Raw genomic sequence first — 24364 nt, 5'->3', positions numbered from 1 at the left:
ATTATTCGTCTTTACAAGTCTACCCTCTACTTCAATAAAAGCCTCACGAGGTAGAAAATATCTACTTGTATCATGAACTTGAAGTTTGATACACCCTCGTTGATTTGGTTCTTTTGCATCATAGGAATAAAATTGATAATCACGAACTGAGTTATCTTGCTCGACCGGCTCATCTATGTTAAATGCTGGGTCGGATATGCGTTTGAACATTTTATACTATTGCGTATTTTTCCAAATGGTGATTATTTTCGTCGAACACGAAGTCCACTTCCTGCTATCAAATTCGCTGTTATATTTTTTTGTGCGTCAGATTCCTGGTTTAATAACGCTGCTAGTCCCTGATTTGCAGCTTGATTTATCACCTTACTAACATCCGCGGGCATAATTTCAGTACTCGGTAATTTCACCGGTGGTTTTCGTCTTATTAATCGCGCTAGTCTTTCTTTGATTACCGAGAGCGCCTTACCAGCAGCGCTAACAATTGCACCAGGAGCTTTTTCACTAACAACATTAATGGCTTTCATCGATAATTGTTTTGCAAGAGGACCAAATTTTGGTGCTAACCCTGCAAATAATTTTTGAGTCACAAAAAAAAGTCCGTCTCCGTAAGCTGCTCTATAGATTGGTAATCGTGAGTCTACTGCTCTGATCTGCACAGGTGCATGTCTGTTATATATGACCATTATGCTATTTACTATTGTTTAATCGCTGTAATCATCGAGTTCTCAGTAAATACTAGTATCCATGACACCACCTTGAAACAATCGCCGACAGATATCAGCTGCTTCATTAATTATTTCTGATGAGTTATTTCCGGCTCGTTTTCCTCCTATGAGGACTTCTAACCGCGAAACGTCATTGAAGATACTATTAGGGCAGGGAATATAATCACTCCCCAAACCACTACCAGTAGCACCAGTGTCAGGTTTATCGTCTTTTGTTGTCTCGGAAAATGTTTGTTGTTTTATATCCATTTGCTTAAGTTTCCTTACCTCTGGATCAAATTTTCTGTACTTATCACCACTGGCTTGTCTTTCTTTCTATTTATGCGATATATCCATTTTATAAGATCGGTGCCGTCTGCCTTCCCTTTAAAACCATGTTTTAAGACATTAGATTTATCGAGTATACTAAGAAATATTTTTTTCAGGCAACTTTTCTACTTCAGTACTTGTGATATCTTTGATAAAATCCTCCCTAAATCTTGCAATCAATTTAATATTTTCTTTTATTGGTTTAAGCGCAGGTTTCACATCAGTAACTTCAATTTGTCTACCTTCAGGTATTTCACCGAGTCGAGATTCCACGGCAGCTATTTTTTCGGCAGTTTCTTTTAATACCTGAATAAGACTTTCTTGTTTCTCACCTGGTTCCTTTTTAGGTCCCCTAATGGCAGCTAAAACATCTTCAGTAACCGCAGTGACAGGTTTAAACAACTGTTCCGATTCCGCTGCGTACTCAACTTGCGCTTCCTGCAGCGATTGAACATTTTTTTAAAACTCATCCTTTACAAGGATGTATTTCTTAAATGCTTCTTCTAGCTCTCTAGCTAGTCTAGCTGTGTAGGATTCCGAATGTACCATTATTTGGTATAACAATTTTTTAATTGAGCAGCAGGGAGGGCGACGCTCTCAACGCGTCACCGACAATTGCGCGTATTTTCTTAAGTTACATCGAAGAAAAAAAAACCTATCAGCGATAACAGGTAAACCAATTTGTCGTTGACGAAGTTGTTTTACGCTGAATATCGCATTTTTTTAAACGATTTTTGCGATCCCCCAGGAAGTCTTAATTTGCGAAAATACAGGTGAACCAATTATATTCTGTTCACCCTCCCTGCTGCTCTGCGGCATAATGCCCAAGTGCTAGACATTACTATAAACTGCCAAACTGCAGTCATCATAGCGTTATGACTGGAAAATTGTTAAAGTTACCTTAAAAATCTAAATCACACACACACATTAATTACTGTCCGTCTGACATAAATCACTGCTATCAAGTCAAGCAACGAATCAATATAGCACTTAAGTTTAGGAACTCAGTTTTCAATGAAACAATATGCAATAAACTATGCAGTATAATTATATAAAAATAGAATTATATTGCTTGATGTGCAAAAAGCAACATAAAAAAAAAAATGACGAATTTGCCACACAAATTAAAAACGTTAGGGATATTGTGAATGATTCCTATAATTGAAGAAACCAAATCTGGCAGAAATGTTATAAAAGTCAGTTGTACAACATGCAACAAATATTTATGTCACCAAAAATTGATGGCAAACTGGGCACACACAAGACAACTATGCCCTTTTTGTGCCAAAAAGCAATATCCAGCTGCATTCTTATAAATATTTCGGGTCAGGTAATCCATTGGAAAATGGTTAACCTTTAAACCAGCTGGATAGAATATGTAAATGACATGGCCACTGTTATGATGAAAAGTTCCCTTACAAAGATCAATGTGATACAAAACAGATGGGCAAATGCACATGAAACACCCAGCCAAAAGCACAGAAACAATTTGTTACAAGGCTAATTACTTGCAAAAACATGGGCTTGGATTGGGCATATCTCAAACCTTAAAAAAAGGCATTGGGTGAATCAAAATAATATTTTAACTTGCGAAAGAATTGCATAAACCCCAAATTAGGAAGTTTCTGAATGCCGTGTCATTAATATTCTGCAATAGGAATCAAGTCGAACCCCAAGGAGGTATGGGAGAGGCTGCCGAGTCCTGTGGTCAGGACTTGGGTGCTGGAGCTGTTTCAGAGCATGTCAATGTACAGCGTTTTGTGGCTTTAGGGTAAGAGTTGATTTATCTTACTAGTCCATCAGAAATTCTCACACAGAGGAGAGGTCAGCATGCAGACCGGTGACTTCTTCGTCCTGAGCTTTGCGTTTTCACGCTTTGCCCATAGTTCTAATCTACAAGACAAACAGAGCAAAACGTTTAAAACTGTAGCCCTGCACCTGTCTCTTTGAACACGATGTTGGTGCAGAGCTAAAGCTTAAAATCTTGATCCTGAAATTGATAACAGGCCATCTAATAAAGCAATGAAGCGTACTGGTAAAATATAATGACATAACCACGTCTGAGGAGGAAACATTTACACCTGTGGGCCTGCACATGTGATTTTTTGAATACCATGTGGGCGCAGAGCTATAGCAAATGATGGTTACTCAGAAAAAAGTGATAGCAGACGATCTCATTTATAATGTTTTTCCTGTAGGGATGGTCAAGGACGGCATATTCAAAGTAGAAACATTGAAGCATGGCGTTCCAAGGCAAAGGATGCCGTGGTAAAGCAAAATCACCTGTTTGTACCAGAAAAGATGAATTATATATATATATATAAGGAGTTTCTTTAGGGCACGAATACATGCACACATATTAATACTGTAGCCCAAAGAGAACTTGTGAAATTGAATAGGCTACCTGTGCGAGTAACTAAGTGCTCTTTAAATATGACGGAATGCTTATGCAGATAAACAGGACCCAAGTGTCACCTATAAAAACATGCATGAGTAAGACATGACTTTGTAAACAGTGTATAGAAAGCTCACCTGTACTTGTCTGACCAGAGCAGGAGCAATTCAGAAACATAGTGTCTACATTGCACATTAAAAGGGAACTGAGGCACCAGTATGGATATCTTACAAAGTTGATATGACAATGTCCATTATGTGGCAGTGACCTGTAGGTAAAATGGCCCACAGACTGCCTGTACAAGTAAATACATTGCAGTTGGTGCCCGGATGCTCAAAATGCCCTTCAACAGAAATTTACTGATATGTGCTCATTCATAATGGAATTACACATATACTTAGTTTTTATAAATGCTAGCTTGAACTTAATGTGAAGTTGTTTAGGCTCCCCGTGCAAGTACCTGAATTTGTGACGACAAAATGTTAGAAAATTGAAAAGGCAGAACTTTGGAGGCATAGGAAGAAAAAAGTTGGAAATATAGATGGCGTATAATTTCCATAGAAGTGAAAAAACTCCTCCAATTTGTAATGGTATATCTCCCACATAAATTCTGGCTTTTGCAAGGCCTCTTGTGATGAGAGGATGCCTCTTGGCATGAGCATAAGTAGTAATTGAAAGGTTATTACACTCTGCCGCCAATTTTTATACATAAGGGGAGATCACTCTGCCTGACTGCCATATAGGTCGCCAGACAACGTTTAGCTTTCTTTAGCTGAAATTAGTAACTGGGAGGGTTGGATTTGCGAGGTAGTAGTAGTTCATGTAAGGAATTATGACTGGGTAACGTATTTAAAGAAGAAACTATCTTTTTAAAGTCAAATCCTACTATTTTGTGACACATTGTGATCTGGCATGTATATTGCTCTAAGAGTGTGGTCTTAACAGAGATACATACAATCAACTGTTATTAACTGAACTTGAGAAATAAACTTTGAACACAACATTTAACCAAAGTCAGTTACAAAGTTCATACAAACATCTCAGGAATAAATCTGAAGACTTTTCTAGAGCTCATTATGATTTTTTTCCAAGGTTCCTTATATTAACTTACCCACCTTTAAAATTTAATTATAAAACCTTTTATTATACATTTAATTACGCTAAGTCCATCCACCATAATTAAATTATAAAGTCTGAAACGTTTATTTTGAAATGTAAACATCAACACATATACAACAGTAATGTCAGCAAAAGTTTCCGTTATTACTAATTTACCATTTGCATATGCACTTTGTCAAATCATTGTTTCTTCCAAGCAATGCCAAATATTTACATTTAACTTCTTCAAATCCTAGCATTAAATAAATACACTATGACTTAATCTGTCTTTTTATGATGGTCACATGCAACGTAGTTACAGTATTTTATGTCATACCTTCAAATGTACAGAACAGAACAGAAAATGTTGGCCAGTAGTGTAGGCCACCAGCCCATAACATTTAATAACAATGTACCATGAAAAAAAAAATGATCTTTCTGAACATAATGTAAACTAAATATTTACAATCACATAATGTCTGGCTTAAACGTACATTTGAAACCTTTCAATCTTTTGAAAATGACAATTTTCTTGACATTCAGTTTAAATGTTTGTTTTATAATACATACAAAAATATTATACATACAGAAAGTGCATATCACTTCGATTTCCTTACAGAAGAGTAATGCTGTTGATATACACTCAAAACACAATAGGAATCTTTAACAAAATCCAAAAGCAGAGAGAATTGCAAATTTCCACTAATAAGATCAATCTCATAGCTGCAGAATTTTTTATATGAGCTGCAGGTGCTTGTTTGCTTGCAAATACTGAGACTGTACTCTTTTAGTCCTTGAGAATAAGACTTGTGCATAGTAACATCTGAACATTAGCAATCACATACTTTCGCTTATAACATATACAGATTTACAGATCACATACATACATAACATGTACACATTTACAGTATAATCACTAAATTTATATTGCTATTTTTCATTTTATTAATTTTCTTAGAAAATCAGGCATCCCCCACTTTCTAAAACAAAACATTCCAGGTTTTCTTCTTGGTAATATGCTTAACTGCATATGTTTGAAAGAAGAAACATTTTTAAGAAAGGGCTGCTTCACATTTTGACAAAAAGCCTTAAAAATCACATACCTATGCATAAAAAGATAGACTGAATTTTTAAAAATCATTTACATCGGTCGCTAAGATTTACTTTTAATGTAATTGAAGGCCAGGGCATGGGATTCTGCATTTAAAACAGGTTCATCAGCCTCGAGATTTCTATATATCTACCAGGATCTGATAGTAAAATTCACCACAAAGGTGAGTTTGGGGTGGAAGAGATGATGAAGGTGCCTAATGACAGGATGTTTGATGATAATAAGAATGTAGTTTAAAGTGTGAACTGCTAAATAATAAATAAAGATGTATTTCAATAAATTTTCATTAACATTACACATCAAATGGGAAATGGAGAACATAAGCTTTATTATTTTTCTCTTTAACTTATCGAGATCATGTCACAGACTGGTCTTCACACTTTCCACATGACCGTGATTTTATGGCACACTATTACTGTAAGGCTGCATCCACACAAAATACTGATATGGCACCAACTAATGTGATCATACAATTCTGTGCAGATGCTATTAGTCAGGTTTCTTACCTTTGCATCACTGTGTGTCAGGTACAACTGATAGTGACATAACACAAGCTATGTCATCAAATTAATTTTATTTCATGACAATTTTGTAAAGGTAGGAGATACTCTCAAATAAAATGCTGGGTTATCCATTTCCACAGCTAACAATTTAGCCGATACTCCAGCTGCCTTGAAGTCTTTTCTCAGGAAGTAATAACTCTACACAATGCAGCTAGCATTACAATAGGGGAACTATACATGCTGCTTTCCTCTTTTTTGTTTGTTAAATGCAAGCCTTTACTTTGGAGATTATTATCAATGGATATTACCATATATATCTATTTGTTTTATTGACTTATTGAAAATAATTATATTTTCCTAATGAAATTATGAGTCATTCTGTCATTAAACAGTCATCTTACAGGGTTTGGTTTACTCTGCAAAAGACTGAAAAGCAAGGCTCTTCCATTAAATATGTGTGGGACCCACCTAAGGCACTTTCAAAGTGAAGTTGTTACCCATTGATGCAATTTAGGATTTTGGATCATTTCATATGAAATCTTTCTGTAATCAGGATACCCTGGCAAATATTTTTAAAATACTCCCTTCTTTGGGTACATTGTGCTGGCAGATCTGGGTCCATGCAGCTTGCATTTGGACTAATCTTATAATGAGTATATACAATATGTTTAAACAGAACCATCCTGGGGTACATTGGACTTAAAGAGTTGTTTATCTGAACTCCAACAAAAAAAATAATAAAAAATGCAAATGTAAAATGTACGCAGTAAACAAAACTTCTATTTAATGCAAACTTTCCCAATTCATTTATCTCTGATCATGGTTGGTGACAGCCAAATGCTTGTGTACTCAAATGGCCATTTGGTTAAGTTGGGTTAGGTTTGGTTTGGTGTCATGGCAAAATACACCAAAAAACTGCACTGACTAAAAAAATAAAATCATTTAATGTATTACCATGTCATTCAGGAGACTACATCCTTGTAACTTGTGTATAAAATAAAAAACAAAAAATCACCTCATTTCCAACCTCAATGAAAGTATTAAATCTTACTGATTTCTACTTTCCTCTACTCAAGGAAATGAAGCCTTTTTCCAAAATTAAGAATTAGCCATCTGCAAAGATACAGATTTAAGACTGACCACCTTTTAGACTGCAAACAATTTATGAGTAATGGCCATGTGATTAAACAACAAGAAGGAAAATAAAAAACAGTCATTCATATTACCTATCTTCATTCATAAGTGCTTTTGACTGCTGTCCAGAATGCAGCCAATACAATAAAATGAACATAAATTGTTCATATTGAAAAATCTTCAAATGAAGAGCAAAACTGAGTTAACTCCTCTTAACCTGTTCATACTGAAAGCCCTTTACATGATGAGTGTAGCTGAATTACCTCCTACCATGTTTTTTAAATGTATTATTAAAATCACTGCCACTACCAATAAATAAAATAAAAATAAAGATTTGTTTGACATTAAACAGTACAAACTGAATAATTATCTTACTAAATGAAAAATATTTTCTATTCCCTTTAAACTGGATTGTCTCAACTAAATGGCTCATTCAATTAGAAGAAATGTAAGCTATGTTGCCTTAGCTCATAATGATGCATTAGCTGTCTAAGACCTGCCCAAGTTTTATTAAACACCAGTGATGTTATGTTCTATTTCTCTTTAGAAGCCATATGTCGCATAAGTTGACTGGTCAATTTTTCTAGCTTTCTGACATCTTGGGCATGCTCCGATCTGTACTGGAGACACTGAAATAGCAAAAATATTTGTAACCGAGCTGCAATCCACATGTTTCAGATATAAATTCCAACTACTGTATCAGAACTGCATCATAAAAAAAAATCTTCACAGCTAATACTAGAACTGAAAGCGAGAAGAGATACCACAAATCAAGAATCAAATTAGAAGGTCAAGAGCCTTTTGTTCACCATACATGATGGCAAAATAAATGTGGTTGACTTGACTTTTTCAAAATCATTTTGTTAGTTTGTGAACATTTTTTTTACCCCCAAACTAATGTGATTTTTTTTCCTCTATGGAAATGAGAAATTTATTATAATAAATGTTGTCAGAGTGAGCAGCAAAGAATAAAAAGAAAGTCCAATCCAAACATCTCCCCGATTTTAGTAATATTTCCTGAAGTATGTATTTTCCCTACAAAGGCTCTGCAATTTGGGTACATATATTTCATCCAGTAAGATACGGCCCATAATAATGCATGTGTTTTACTGTACTGAACCTAATAAAGTTCATTTCAGAACTTAAACTGAAATAAAATACCACATGAGACAGAGTCTACTTGGTGATGCTCATAATTGCCGGAGAACACAGGGCAAATAAACTGACAAGTTAATATCTGTTAATTCCAAGGGCTAGTAAATTTAAGATTTTATTCCACTGCATGAACAATTCAAGTAAATAGAAGAATATGCTTTCAAGATTCATGTGAAATAAGCACACTATGCAATGCCAGAGTTGGGAAATTTTCCAGCAGGTATTATCTAATTTCATTAACCCCATTGTGTAATCTACATTGGGATTATCAGATTTCATTAACCTCAATGTATAATCTACAACGGGATTATCATATTTCATTAACTCCAATGTGTAATCTACATCAGGATATTTGCTTTGCCGTAAGACACCAAACCAAACCATTGTTATACAGGTCACACTTGCCATGTACCTACACACAAAATTTTAACAAGGCTCTTTGGTTATATAAACTGGAACTAATTGATTCTAAAGAATACATATTAATAAATTATTTTTGACTTTTTTAAATTTTATATTAATAAATTTATCTTAAGTAAAAGATCACCTTTTAAAATGCATTAAGATTAACCACTATGACTATCACGCATTTACTTTTTACTTTTCCTTATGTTTACTAATATCTGAATGGGTCAGAATGGACAATATTGGTCTGATATTTTTAACAATTTTCTATTCATTATCGCCTTAGAAACTGAAAGAAATCTTCAAATAAGTTTCACCAACGATTATCTTATTATCATTTAGACTAAGACTAAGATCAAAGTACTGAGGATACTGATGGATTGGTGGGTAGAAGTGATACTAAGCAACACAAGATCTGATAAAGGGACATAACTCCATTAACACTGCTGTTCATAGTCCTTTTTACTATCATAAATATGCTGACTTAAACAACCTTTATAATATTTTATGCATTTTCATTTCTTTTTGAGTCACATCAGAATTTAAACATTATATGAGGAATTAGTGTTATTTTCTTTTAAAAGGATATTGTACGTTTTGTTTCAAGTACATTCAGGGGGTACTCTACAGATATTACGAACTTCTCAGAGTGACACATGTAAGGGGAAGTTGTTTACATTTGCAACATGCATAATGGAGAGAATGTTGGCATACCTCTATGTTACTGTCAATTACTGTGGCTGAAATTTCTTAGGATATTGTATTTGTGGAAACTGTACATAGTATAAGCACATGGCAAACCAAAATGACTGCTGCCACGGGTTAAAAAAATCAGCCTGAACTAGTCGAAAGTATACAATCCTTAGCAGTCATTAACATTGGGAAAATGAATTTTGCCCGACCAGACACTACCAGCTTCTGAAAGTGAAGTTAATGAAATACCAAATATATAAAAATTTAAAAAAAACATTACTTGCTCTTTTCTTCTTACAATTTACCTCTTAAGTCCACAAAGCGAAAATAACAAAGTGGAGCTTACAGTTTTTTTTTCTTCATAGATGCACATCTGAAATAAGGCCAAGCTGTATACTTGATAACCTATATTACATCCATCATTCATATACCAAAATAAAGGGAATTATAAGTTATTTTAACAAACCTTATTGGGGCCCCGAGCGGCCAAGAGGTCTAAAGTGCTCACCATTCTGAATCACTGCAATCTCACCTAATGTCTGTGTGGGTTAAAGTATCAGGCTTGGTTAATGTGGATACATGAGAAAGCCTGCCAGCAGTTTCTCCTGGGTTGGTGGTTCTTCCAGGGGTTTTCCTCCACCAGCTATACTGGCTGCCATGTATAGCCTATCTTGTGCTGAAATGTAGCGTTAAACCCTACAACAACAACAACAACAACAAGACCTATCATATACAAGGTTCTTTTTAAATAGCCAGTATAAACAGTGTGGAAAACTAGGGAAAGTCTTTTCTTCAAAAACTCAAAATATGAAACTGTAGAGTGCCACCTCATCAGTGGAAACAATGTCTAAGGGCAGTTACTCAAATATAATTATTTATCCAAATCTGAGTTGCCTCCTTTGACATGTATAACTTGGTTACAATTGTTACTCTCATGTCTGTGCCAACAGATGTAGTCCCAATCTATTTTTTTCACCATCTTTTTTTGTGGTCATTCATGGCTTATATTTAGGTATTCTTGGTACTGATATAAATGATATTTTTTTTCTTTAAAATATGACCATTTTGGTTTGACTGTTTTCGTGACAGCACCCAGTGAGTAATCTGACATACATGCATGCCCTAATTGGAATCTGTGACACATGGCACAATCTTTTATTTACAGTTCAGCCTCTGAGAAAAAAATAGCCAGTTAACCTCTGACTTTCACAGTGAATTTAACTTGGAAGGTACTTTAGATTAACATATGATTTATTAAGTTTGGACACACTGTAAAGTTCAATACTGACAAACAAATGTACATACTATATTGGGAAAATAATTGTGATGCAAGTCCTGTAACTGCCTTGAATTTCCACTCGATCTATACTATAAACCAATTATAGTAAGATCATAAAGTCTGTTACTATAATTGGCAATACAAGATAAATTTGGTAAAGATAATGGACACTATGCCATAAGTATGGAGAGCTTGAAATCCCTCCAAGTCAAAAAGTATTCTTTTGGAAAAAAGTTGCATTGAGAATACAAGCTGCTATGAAATAAAGATCTGCATTGGACAGAGTTCTACATTTGTACTTGGGATGTATCACATTAATGCAGACCTATCCCTCTTTAAAATACTCTAAAGTTTGGTATCAGCTTTTAGAAATGTATTCAATGCCACAAAAATGTACTGAAGCAAAATAATAACCAAATTCAAATCGAGAATTTGAACAATATACAAAGCCTACAGAGGTCTCGCTAGGATTTTAAAACTAGGAGTCCTGGACTCTCATTTTGGTAAAAACAGTAGTCCCACCATCAAAAGTTGCAGTCCTTTCTTTCCTATAGAATCAACATAGACGTGAGTGCATCTATTTTTAGATGGAGAGGTTATCGTAATGTAATCACTCACTATAATATGGCTTCGTAATGATGTAATATCAGCCCATTAACAGGATCGCAAATTTAATTGTATACATACTTGTAGTAATTTTAGGCAAATAAATAGTATCAGATTTGCTGTTTTCCCCCGTATTTTCGCAAATACGTGTCAAGTCAGAAAACAGCTTAGACCTTAAAGCGCATCTTGTGAATTCCACAACATAGCATTGTCCCATACGTTTCTGACCTACATAATTTGCATTTTAAAGTTAAATCATTAATAAAATAATACCTAGGCTTTGGTTTCAATGATTTGTATATTTTTTCTGAATATATTTGCTTGAAGATTTAAGAAAACAAACAATCTGGTACATCCCAGACTTAGCGAAGTCCACCAATATTTCCCCCTACGCCTACTGGTTCACTTACAGTTTCAAACTAATTTTATGACGAAATAGTGCATAAGAGGCAGATAATATATATCCACATCACTGATTCTGATCTTAAAACACAAGTTTGTATGTTTCATCATCAAAGGATAGCATGCAGGAAATTGACAGTTGCTACCTTACTCAGAAAAGGGTTAATGGTCAATCAGCTACCAAAACATAATGCTTGTGAATGGGCAAGAGTTTGTTTGTCAACATAATTGATATAAAAACTAGGCCTAGCTACTGATGCCTTGATGAATACATTTCGCTACAACACTAGAACTAACTGGGCTAAGGCTAGAGGCATCATTTAAAAAAAATATGGTATGGTCAATGTACCACTTAAATAATCACAGGGCGAAGTTGTTTTCACTTTCCTAACAGAAGAAGGCGAAGTTTACATTTTTAGGCAACTTGTCACCCACTTACGAATGGCATTTTGTCTTAAGTCTCAACATGCCTTGTTTCTGAGATCACAAGCGCTGCTTATTCTGCTACATTCGGAAAAGAACACAAGTTGTTTATTTGATGTACTTTTATAAATGACCACATGTACATCTCTGGGTCTTTCTGCCTCTGAATTCAATCACTGTAAATATCTACATTTTCCCACATGGCCACCAGTCAAAGCCTTTGAACTTGCCGCCCAGCTATTGCATCATGTTCTTTTTTATGTACTCTTATAAAATGGCAACATGTATGTATCAAGGGGTCTTTCAGTCACTGAATTCTGTCATTGTAAATATCAGCACAGCTAAATGATCAATACATTTTCCCACAAAGCAGGACTGACAAGTCTTTGAATTTTGCCGCACACCTATTACATGTGTATGGAGGATTCCCGCCTCAGTGATTTTCTGCATCCCAGATCAAAAACTGGCGTCCAAATACACTTAATTAAGCGTTTCCGGGATCTCTGGCCTAGCTGCTTTTGTATTCTTGCCACATTGCAAACATGTTTTTAAGCCATGAATACAGTACTAAAACAATGAATGGTTTAAAACTTGAATAATGTTTTTTAAATTAATAATTATTAAGTCAAATCAAAGCATATTCAACAAAAAACACCCTCACCACACCCCAACCCATTAAAACATATTTCTCTAAAAATCATAAAAGAAAACATTACACCGTAAATTAGCACAGACAGTGAATGTCTACAAAATGGACATAATGATGCTATTGTAGGGTTTCACATAAATATTAGGACATAATGATGCTATTGTAGGGTTTCACATAAATATTAACCACTGAGTTAATCGTCTTACCACTGAATCATCTGTAATTTTGATGGACAGTTTCCCTTCACACTGTCGATATTTTATTACAAAGCGGCACTGAAAAAAAGGTAAAACAGAAGGAAAATTATTTTAATGAATGAAAAAAAAACGCAATATAAATCAAATCTGACTTGAACAACTTAAGGCAGTATGCAGTAAAAACAATGTTAATAGATTTATACAAAACCAAAAGTTTAAATATTTGCAAAAATAAAATATGTACAACCTTTTGCTTAATTCCTACAAGCCAGTGCTGCACTTTGGTTGAACAGTCAGGGGGACATGTTATGTACCTCAGTAATGATCAACATTTGTTAATTTAGTGGGACACAAGTAGTCTTAGGCAGGTAAAAATGCACTGTGTTCCCTCTGGTTACAACACTGCAAGCAAAACAAAAAGCTACTAATGACTTTAAAAGGTCATGTAAAGTAGACAACAGAGCAGGGTTAAAACCAAAGCCACTAATAACTTTAAAAGGTCATGTAAAGTAGACAATAGAGCAAGGTTAAAACCAAAGCCACTAATGACTTTAAAAGGTCATGTAAAGTAGACAACGGAGCAGGGTTATAACCAAAGCCACTAATGACTTTAAAAGGTCATGTAAAGTAGACAATGGAGCAAGGTTATAACCAAAGCCACTAATGACTTTAAAAGGTCACGTAAAGTAGACAACAGAGCAAGGTTAAAACCAAAGCCACTAATGACTTTAAAAGGTCACGTAAAGTAGACAACAGAGCAAGGTTAAAACCAAAGCCACTAATGACTTTAAAAGGTCATGTAAAGTAGACAACAGAGCAAGGTTAAAACCAAAGCAACTAATGACTTTAAAAGGTCACGTAAAGTAGACAACAGAGCAAGGTTATAACCAAAGCCACTAATGATTTTAAAAGGTCATGTAAAGTAGACAATGGAGCAAGGTTATAACCAAAGCCACTAATGACTTTAAAAGGTCATGTAAAGTAGACAACAGAGCAAGGTTATAACCAAAGCAACTAATGACTTTAAAAGGTCATGTAAAGTAGACAATGGAGCAGGGTTATAACCAAAGCCACTAATGACTTTAAAAGGTCATGTAAAGTAGACAACAGAGCAAGGTTATAACCAAAGCAACTAATGACTTTAAAAGGTCATGTAAAGTAGACAATGGAGCAGGGTTATAACCAAAGCCACTAATGACTTTAAAAGGTCATGTAAAGTAGACAACAGAGCAAGGTTATAACCAAAGCCACTAATGACTTTAAAAGGTCATGTAAAGTAGACAACGGAGCAAGGTTATAACCAAAGCCACTAATGACTTTAAAAGGTCATGTAAAGTAGACAATGGAGCAAGGTTATAACCAAAGCCACTAATGACTTTAAAAGGTCATGTAAAGTAGACAACAGAGCAAGGTTATAACCAAAGCCACTAATGACTTTAAAAGGTCATGTAAAGTAGACAACAGAGCAAGGTTAAAACCAAAGCCACTAATGACTTTAAAAGGTCATGTAAAGTAGACAACAGAGCAAGGTTAAAACCAAAGCCACTAATAACTTTAAAAGGTCATGTAAAGTAGACAATGGAGCAAGGTTATAACCAAAGCATGGCTTGAAAGAAATATCCTGATACAGACATAATCTACACTGTGCACCACTTGTAAGTACAACTTTTTAACTGCTGCATATACCATACTTTTGTCTAAATCCCTCCCCCCCCCATGCATTCTGGCAGATAGTTTATGTAAGAATCATGTCATTTGGCAACGATCACCAACTATCCCGAATTAGTGAACCCCCAAACCAGGACACACCATTTTCATATTTATCTGCTTTAGCCCATTCACGTACTACAAAACCCAATTCACATACTTAAAAAAAAAAAAAATCACAGTTCAGATCTGACCCTGGATGGCATGGTTTCAATGATACAATATGGGAAAGCTATGTGACTGCTTAAATTTATCAGAACTAATATTTATTCCCAATTCTGTAATGCACTGAAATAATTTTCCAACAAGATCATTTCAAAAAAAAAATAAGGTAGGCAAATTCTGCCTAATGCCCTTCATAGTTTATATATATTTGTAATCAACAGCTACAGTGCTGAGACATCATCCCAGTCCTTCATGAAACCCCTAATAGGAAACTCACATAAATTATCTATCATCTGCATAAAAGTTGTACAGACCATTTTATAACAAAAATTCTGTCCCATTTCTGGACTTGGCACCAGCCATTTTATCTTCCTGAGAAATTTTTCATCAAAACATCTAGACACTGTTTTGTTCTCCTTGTCTGTCCCATGTCCTATGCTATTTGGTGAAAAACATAAAAGGTTTCTGTCTTGGATATGGTATCATACAGCATTATAGTGCCATGGTGTACTGTATTCTACTAGTACTAAACAAAAAAGACAATATTCCTGATACTGATACTTGTTTACTTACTCTGTTTCGAACTATGTATTCAAGAAATACTATCAAATAATGCCAGTTTTGCAACAACGAAAAAGGTCCAATAGAAAACACAATGTCTACCATCATATTAAACAAGATTCTTGTATTCTTGTTGTTGTTGTTGTTGTTGTAGGGTTTAACGCCATTTTTCAGCACACGATAGGCTATACATGGCGGCCAGTATTAATGGTGGAGGAAGAACCTGGGAAAACCCCGGAAAGAACCACCGACCCTCGAGAAGCTACTGGCAAGCTTTCTCACATACCCACATTAGCCGAATCCAAGACTCGAACCTACGCAGACAGAGGTGAGATGGCAGTGATCCGTAACGGAGAGCGCTTTAGACCACTCGGCCACTCGGGGCCCCTTGTATTCTTGTGGTAAATGATGTAAGCAGCTTGTAAAATAAACACCATGTCAATAACAACATCCAGAATCGTCTATAGTAGAAAACTTAAAATTACAAACTTTAAAAATATTTACATATTTACAGTGTAGGTCTATAAGTTTTATTTCCAGTTACTTTATGATGAGGTAATGCAATGCTCTCTCCTCAGTAGTCTAAGTTCTCAGCAAGATAGGGAATCCAGTGGATCTGACATTACACTTCCCCTCCTTTACAACAATCACTTGCTATCAATTAACAAGTTCCTCTGGATCAGTGATTTTGAACTCTTCCAGTCAAAATACATTGCTATTGTGTTTGTTAAATGGCACCTGTTCTTCTACAAAGCTTTATTTTCTTTACAGAAAGGTTTTTCTTTGCAGAACTTCTTCCTCTTGATTTCTGTATGTGATCGATGGTGCTACCTGCCCACTGTGTATGAACATACTATTAACGGACAGATTCCGTATTTACTACATGTAGCTATGATGTTTACTGGAGAAACTATTCTTTCATTCTTTCACTCCAATGTTTCCTTGTTTTAAATTAATTAGTATGAATTACTGGTATAACTTCATTCATTTTTTTTGGACACATCATTAATTATATCAAGAGAAAGATTCAGAATACCGTGGAATGAGTTGTAATACAATGACTGTTATTGGCAGTAAGCAATATGTAAATAATGTCAATCAATTAACCACTAGAAACCATCACCAACTTGGACTTTATTCAGCCAAGTGGGATGTAATTCTGCTTTCAGTATGAGATGGAGCAAGCATATAATTCAATGGGGTGGGGGTGGGGTGTAAAGGTAAAAATGTAAATCTTTCTGATATTTTCTGTTGATTCATTATTTTCTTATTTCTACAGAGGAAACATTGTTCAATGAGTTTGTTATCAATTAAGATCAAACACTTCCTGGTAACAAACATACAGCTCTAACAACCAGCAAATGGTTCAATGACTTATTAAGAACAAAGATAGTAAAAACTGTGAAATTATGGAATCTGCAAGAATAGGAGTGAGTCTACATATAGTGACAGTAAAGGATTTGAATACTTAATTGACATGAGAATACTGAATACTGCCATTTAGTACATAATAGTCAAAGTGACAAATCTGAATTTTGAATTCTGAAACTTGGAAGGAATATAATCCATAGAGTGGCAATAAAAAGTGATTTTGATTTTTGCAAGCATGGATTATTTATGGTCTAAATCTATATGTTTACCATATTTCTGATTCTTTATAAAGGGTTACTGTAGCTATGTAGAGATTTATTTTCAATGAATATGTGAATAATTAAGGATTGACCATTTCTTTTATGTTCACTGAAGTATACCCCACCAAAAAAAGACTATTTATACTGTGATATATGAAAAACTAAGCTATTCAATTGTTATGATTAAATGTTATGTCTAGTAAAGACAATAAATAAAAGTCTTTTAAGAAGCTACTGAGTCCCACTTGAACAATCAGGTTGCAAATACTTTACAAAGATTTATTTTCAATGCAAATGCCACAAAAAGTAGGGCTTAAGCGTTTTCTTTTTGGCTGATACAGGCATGAACCCAAAAAATTCAAAATGACCTGGCCAATCAGATTGGTTTTAAATGTACCAATTAAAGAAAAATACAATTAATCACCATATAAATGTGTAATCAAATTCATGAAAATTAGTGAAATGTCACTATTTAATGTCCATATGACCTGTATGACTTGTACTTTAACTGGAAACTAAAAATCACACAAAGATACAAAGATTTTAAAACAATATATATATGAAATGATCCTTAACATTACATCCATATTAACTATTATATAAATTGTGGACTGATAGGCTGTGTACATAATGGGCAGAGCAGCATCTAACACAATGTTAAACTGTTAATATTTCTCTATATAAAGCAATATATATATCTTTAAGTTATTGTTGTTGTTGTGGGGTTTAACGCCATTTTTTAGCACACGATAGGCTATGCATGTTGGCCAGTATTAATGGTGGAGGAAGAACCCGGGAAAACCCCAGGAAGAACCAATGACCTGGCAAGCTTTCTCACATACCCACATTGGCCGAATCCTAGACTATATTAAGTTCCATTATGAGCAGTTCTAAAAATATCAGATGGCCCAACATCCAGGGCCCCTCTAAATTTATATCGGGTACTTCCTGTATTATGAGTTACATGCCCATCAGACGTGTCCAAAAAAATTAATAATATGCACAAGAAAAATTGATCGCACTGACTGATGAAATTTGTTTATGGATTTACAAGATGATGACATACCCCAGGGGTCAAGTTAGACCGGAATTTTAGGAAGAAGTGACTTTTTCTTTTGGACAGAACAGGGAGAAGTGAGAGCTCAACAAGGATAAGTGGAAGGAAAGCTTTCTCTTATTTGAATTACGCCCTCTATTTCCCAGTATTCATATTTAACGTTGGATTTATGCAATACTTTAAAGTAGAATATTTTCAGAGTTATTTTGTTCATATCACTTTAAATTGCCACTCTATGGATTATATTCCTTCCAAGTTTCAGAATTCAAAATTCAGATTTGTCACTTTGAAAGAGAATAATAAAAACTACATTGTACCGAATTTTAACTGAGTAACTATCTGTAATATTTTTTTAATAACTTTCTAAAAGTTAACAATAATGGCACTTGAAAGATTTCTAAACACATCTGAAACAGCCCCTGTACCAAGTTCATGAGGGCAAATGCCCACGTGTGTTCAGATTATACTTTCATCTTCATTTCTTCGTTGCAGATAAAACATTACCATAAGTATTCATACATAGCACACTGAAATGCATAAAATTACAGACATGGCTCTTCTATAGTTGGTATATGAACTAAACCCTTTTTTCCAACAAAATCAACAGACATGAGTGCATCTATTTTTAGAAGGAGGGGTTTTCATAATGTAACCACTCACCTTATATAACTTTATTACAATAATCCATTGAAAGGATTGCAAATTTTTGGTTTTATTGTCTATGTATTTTGTAGTAATTTTAGGCATTGGTTAAAATTTGTTTCACTGCTTTTTTCAGTATTTTCACAAATATGACTAAAGTAAGAAAACAATCTTGACCTAAGTAACAGCACTTCTCACGAATTCCACAACATAGCATTGTTCCATTAGTTTCTGACTTACAAAATTGCATTTTATAGTTAAATCTTCAATAACATAATACCTAGTCTTTGCTTTCTAAGAAGTGTATATTTTTATGAATATGCCCAATGGTTTACAAAAACAGATCATCTAAAAAACTGGTACTTCCCAGACACAGTGATGTCCACCATTATTTCCCTGTTACCGGTACTAGTTCACATACAGTTTCAAATTAAAACTTCTCCCAGTTATTCAGTAATTTGAAAAAAGATTAAAAGGAAAATGTAATTAACATCTTCCCATGACTTTAGTCTATTGCTCTTTGCCATTTACTGTTTATTCTTTCTTACTGTACTAAGCAATCATTAACTAGAGTGTATGTCAATGCAGTCATTTAGGTGCATTTGTTCAAATTAAATTATTGTTTTTCTAAAATTTTCAAACAATCACCATTTACGAGTAACTAACTTATAGAAAATGACACTCATTACTGAAATAGTCAATACTGAATATCTACAGGACTTGATTTGTACTTTAACTGGATGCTAACAATCATACACAGAAGCAATGAAGATAGAAAGACATACAATGAATTTAAAAAACAACAATATTAAATAACGTTGAGAAAGGACACCCACATTTTTTCATAAATCAAAGACCAATAGGCCTAGTCCAATAAATCAACCTCCCAAACCTGTGCTGATACTGATGGGTGATATGTGGATCTGACATCACCTATTTATTAAAATTTTGTTGCATAGAAATCTTTCTTGGACACACATGCATACACTTTAGACAATTAAATGTATTTGGTAGCAGTCATATCTAGCACAAAATAAAAATGGCCACAGGACAGAAGGTTGTGATATTCCATTATTCTACAACATAAGACACATCACCCAATATTTTTGTTCTGGAGGGTGATGGGTCTTACTGCCTAACTAATGGCACTGTGTAGCGTGTTTTGATGTCGACTAACAGTATGACGAAAGTCAAATTTTCAGAAATATTACACACAACTGGCAACCAACAACGACGCTTTCCTAAAAAGTAAAGTTATGTTTATGCCAGACTTTACTTACCCCAATGTCTTTTCTCTAATAAATTCAAATTCTCACAAAAGAAATGGACCTGTTTTCAAGTTTTGTTGGCCTACATTTCAGTTGGCTGGAAAGCGATGAAAGCCGGGAATGCGAAAATCGGGTTAAGTTGAAATATTATTCTTTAATGAAATGAATAAAAATATATTATGCCTATTGGGACTGTAAAGCAATGTTTCATTTCGTTCAAGAAACATATTCACCATATGAACCTACTTAAACATACTTTGGCATACCATCGCATTGCAATAAATTCAAATGCATGTCAATGGAAAACATGAAAATGCGTTCATTTGCTAGTGTCATATTTTCATTCTGCCAGGATAAAGACAGCACAGTAAGTATATTAATTACACATAAATTAGTGGAAGAGTGTCGATATATCCTGCCAAATGTGTGAGATATTCCTGAAACTGTGACTATTCGTTCTGATGTCAACGACATCGGAACACGCTATACAAGCCCATTATTTGGATAGTAAGACATAGCACTTAAACAAAAACAACATGTGGTATGTCTTACATTGTAGGACTACTATTCCATGTGGATTTACAAGCTGTCAATCATAAAATTTGCTCTGGAAATATAATGCACATGTGGCCATAAGAACCATTCAACCTACCATAGACCCAATACCCAGAAGTCTAGGAGCACTGACCTGTGACCTTGGAACCGCCTTTCCATCCTCTCCCCCCTTGACATGGCCAAACATCAAAACAAACAATGTGCAGTGCACACCCTTAATACCACTGAAAATTCAGTACCAAACATAATTGTGTGATGGGTCCATTCCCGCTCGTACATACATAAATGTAGCTTAATAATGATGACTGAATAGGTTGAGTGTATACTGGGTCTACTCCCACTCGCCTTCAAGCCCTCCATTCAGACAGGATTTCTTGTAAGGTCCACTGCCTGACGGCTTTAATTAAAAAGTGCTCCATGAGCACATAAATGCCTGGGGGAAGTTAGTCCATTTCCTTCCCCTAAGAGCAATTGAATAGCCTACCATGTAGGCATAAAGCAAAGGTAAATGCTTGAAAGAGCACAAACCTCTTTAATCAAACATAGATAGATAGCTCCACAGCTGCAAGAAAATGTATAAAATGTACACTGATGAGTGCAGACAAGATTTTCTGCAGTTTTGCAGGTTTTAATGAATGGGCGATATCATCCCTAAACCACCAGTCAACATCTCAGGTGTGGTTCTTATTTATCAGCCTACGATAGGCAAAGTATTTAAATAGCGATTTGGGTAATCCCGGTTTGTTATGCAGTGGCGTCACTCGGGTTGGTGTCACCCAGTGCGGTAGCTCATGGTGTCACTCCCATGGTCCTCCTTCCGTAACAGACCATACAAAATCCTTAGTAATGTCATTTTGGTGTCACCCCCTCTGATGGTGTCACCCGGTGCAGTCCGCACCCCCCGCATCCCTCTAGCAACGCCACTGCTGTGCCTGCTAGTCATGTATTTAACTATGATCAGTTATCCGCTTATGAAATCCGACTAGACCGAGCAGTGTGTGTTCTGTAAAATTTGCAATTTTTCATTTTGGTGTCACCCCTCTGAGATGGTGTCACCCGGTGCGGTCCGCACCCCCCTAGCGACGCCACTGTTGTTATGGGCCCAGAATGTTGTTTTGTGAGCCGATCCTGCTACAGTCCTACATGTAAGACCTCGATGCTGTGGGCATCAAGGTCTTACAGCCTAACTAACGGCACTGTGTAGCGTGTTTTGATGTCGACCAACATCATTATGAAAGTCAAATTTTCAGGAATATTTCACACAATTGACAACTAAAATAACAATTCTTTTCTACAAAGTAAAGTCATAATGTTTTAGTCAGACTTTGCTTACTCTGATGTTTTTTTTTTCTAATAAATTCAAATTCTCACAAAAGAAATGGACCTGTTTTCAAATGGCACTGGCCTACATTTCAGTTGACTGGAAAGGAATGAAAGCCAGAAATGCTGAAATCGTGTTAAGTAAAAATATTATTCATTAACAAAATGAATAAAAAATATATTATGCCTATTGGAACTGTGAGCAACAGTTTGTTTCGTTCAAGAAACATATCCCCAACATGAACCTACTTGAGCTTACCTTGACTACCGTCACATTGGAACAAATTCAAATGTATGTCAATGGAACGTGAAAATGCGTCCATTTGATAGTATCATATTTTCCTTCTGCCAGGATAAAGACAGCACAGCAAGTATATTAATTACACATAAGTTAGTGGAAGAGTGTTGATATAGGCTGCCAAGTGTGAGATGTTCCTGAAACTTTGATTACTCATTCCAGTGTCAACGACATTATTTGGATAGTAAGACATAGCACTAAAACAGAAACAATATGTGCTATGTCTTACATTGTAGGACTATAGTCTGATAATACAAACTCGTTTGTTTGTACCCCCTTACCGATTTAAATAATGGAAACCTTTAATGTGATAAAAAGTGCAAGGCATTTAGTCAATTCATTCATTGATTTATAGTTTCTAACCTGACTCTGAGTAGAGTGGCCTTAACATTGTCATCGTATGCGTGTTTCATGCTTAACGGACATTTTCAGTGCAAGAGATGGACATGCTCGGATCCATTTCCAGTTTCTGGACAAGTCCATTTTCAGGAAAGGGGTGTATCACAACTACAGATGTACATACATAAGTCGTCTGCTTCCGATATTTACAACGTCGAATCAAGCAATGGAAAATAATGACAACTACAAATTTGCTTTTCATGTGGATTTAACAAGCGGTTTAATTTCTATGTTCATATATGCAGAGGGATATAATTCCAAATTCTCAATGTTATGTAATTTATGCAATTATTCAGCAGTTACAGAACACGATGAGCTACATCCTTATGTCGTCTGATGGAAATAAACTAGCCTATAGTGTACACAATATGGCGCCGTGTTAGTATGGAAAGTCCGTTACGCATGAAATGGTGCATGGGATAATAATAATAATGAGGACTTTGTATAGCGCCTAATCTTTAGAAGCTCTAAGCGCTTTACAACATTAGACAACACCTATAAGATAAGAAGTATAATAATATAATTACAAAAACAAACAACATAAAATTTGAAAAACATTAAAAAATAAAAAAAAACATGCTGAGAATATTTCAGGTAGGAAACATTATTAGGTCTTTAAGTTTGTTTTTGGAGTCGAAATAAGTGAGTTTTGAGAGCACTCTTGAATGTGATCACTGTGTCTTTGTGTCTAAGTTCAGTGGGCAATTCATTCCATGTTGCTGGGCCCTGTTATGCAAAAGAACGCTGTCCATATGACTTTGTTTTCATAATGGGAATAATGAGTATACGATTGTCAGAAGAGGAGCGTAAGTATCTTGCTGGTGTGTACACATGGGTGAGGTCAGATAGGTATGTTGGACTAGAGTCCGACTGTGAAATGTAGCACAGAAAACAAATTTTGTGTTTGATTCTGTATCGAATGGAGAGCCAGTGTAGCGCACAGAGCAGCGGGGAGATATGCAGCATTAGTGCCATTCTGGTCAGTCAGGTTAGAAATTATAAATCAATGATTCAATTGACTTAGTTCTGTGCACTTTTTATCACATTAAACGTTCTCGTTTTTGAAATCGGTAGTGGGGTACAAACAAACGGGGATGTAGAGTCAGACTATAGACTCTGCTAATGTGCTATGGGCCGACGAGACCAGATGTCGAAACAGACTGACCTGTGTTGTTAAAAATTGGTAAAAACTGCTACACGAGCTGATGTAATTCCAACTAGAAATAAAAATATCAGAAACTTCTCAATAAACTGGTGTAATTCCAACTAATAATAAAATTTGTATGTTGTTTATGTTTATAATCAACCAATGCGTCATAGTGGTTCAACATACTTTCATCGGATCATTAAGATAAAGACGTTCTGCTGCCTTTGCGAACTCTTCCCATGACGTCAAGTATGTCATTTTGGAACTTCGGAAATTCTATCTCATAGAGAAGGAAGAAAAACAAAACAATTTAAATGCAGGAGAAAAGCGGTGAAATTTGGCTCAACGTGGGCACCGGCAACAGGAAGTTCAGCAATGAGAGTGTCAACGCCGCAAATTGGAATCGAAAAATGTAGTGAAGTCAAAAGAAAAAAGTAAAACAGAAAAATCTCATTAAACAATTTAAGCAAAATTTGATTTTCATTCACAATAACGCGGTGATAATTTTTTATTGAATGCCTCACAGGATT

The 24364-nt window shown here is 35.2% G+C and overlaps 1 protein-coding gene across 1 annotated transcript; it reads right to left on the bottom strand.

Annotated features, from left to right (window-relative positions):
- Window positions 1-4613: 4613 nt before the first annotated feature.
- Window positions 4614-24211, bottom strand: LOC149805580 (signal recognition particle 9 kDa protein-like). Its single transcript, XM_089950215.1, has 3 exons — window positions 24021-24211; window positions 13094-13162; window positions 4614-7904 (listed from the first exon to the last, which is right to left on the bottom strand). Exons 1-3 carry the CDS (start codon window positions 24090-24092, stop codon window positions 7809-7811), a joined length of 237 nt encoding a protein of 78 aa, XP_089806341.1. The 5' UTR covers window positions 24093-24211; the 3' UTR covers window positions 4614-7808.
- Window positions 24212-24364: the final 153 nt, after the last annotated feature.

This window comes from Sinohyriopsis cumingii, chromosome 2 (assembly GCF_028554795.1).
Source record: "Sinohyriopsis cumingii isolate HCF-2022 chromosome 2, ASM2855479v2, whole genome shotgun sequence".
Lineage (NCBI taxonomy): Eukaryota > Metazoa > Mollusca > Bivalvia > Unionida > Unionidae > Sinohyriopsis > Sinohyriopsis cumingii.
Note: the sequence above shows the minus strand (reverse complement) of the source record. Positions and strands in the feature narration are given on the sequence as shown.

Coding starts and splice junctions, on each gene's coding strand:
- LOC149805580 (XM_089950215.1), bottom strand. CDS start 24,092: ATGACATACTTGACGTCATGGGAAGAGTTCGCAAAGGCAGCAGAACGT. Junction 13,163..24,020: donor ATCTTAATGATCCGATGAAA/GTATGTTGAACC, acceptor CCTTTTTTTCAG/TGCCGCTTTGTAATAAAATA. Junction 7,905..13,093: donor AAATTACAGATGATTCAGTG/GTAAGACGATTA, acceptor TTGCTATTTCAG/TGTCTCCAGTACAGATCGGA.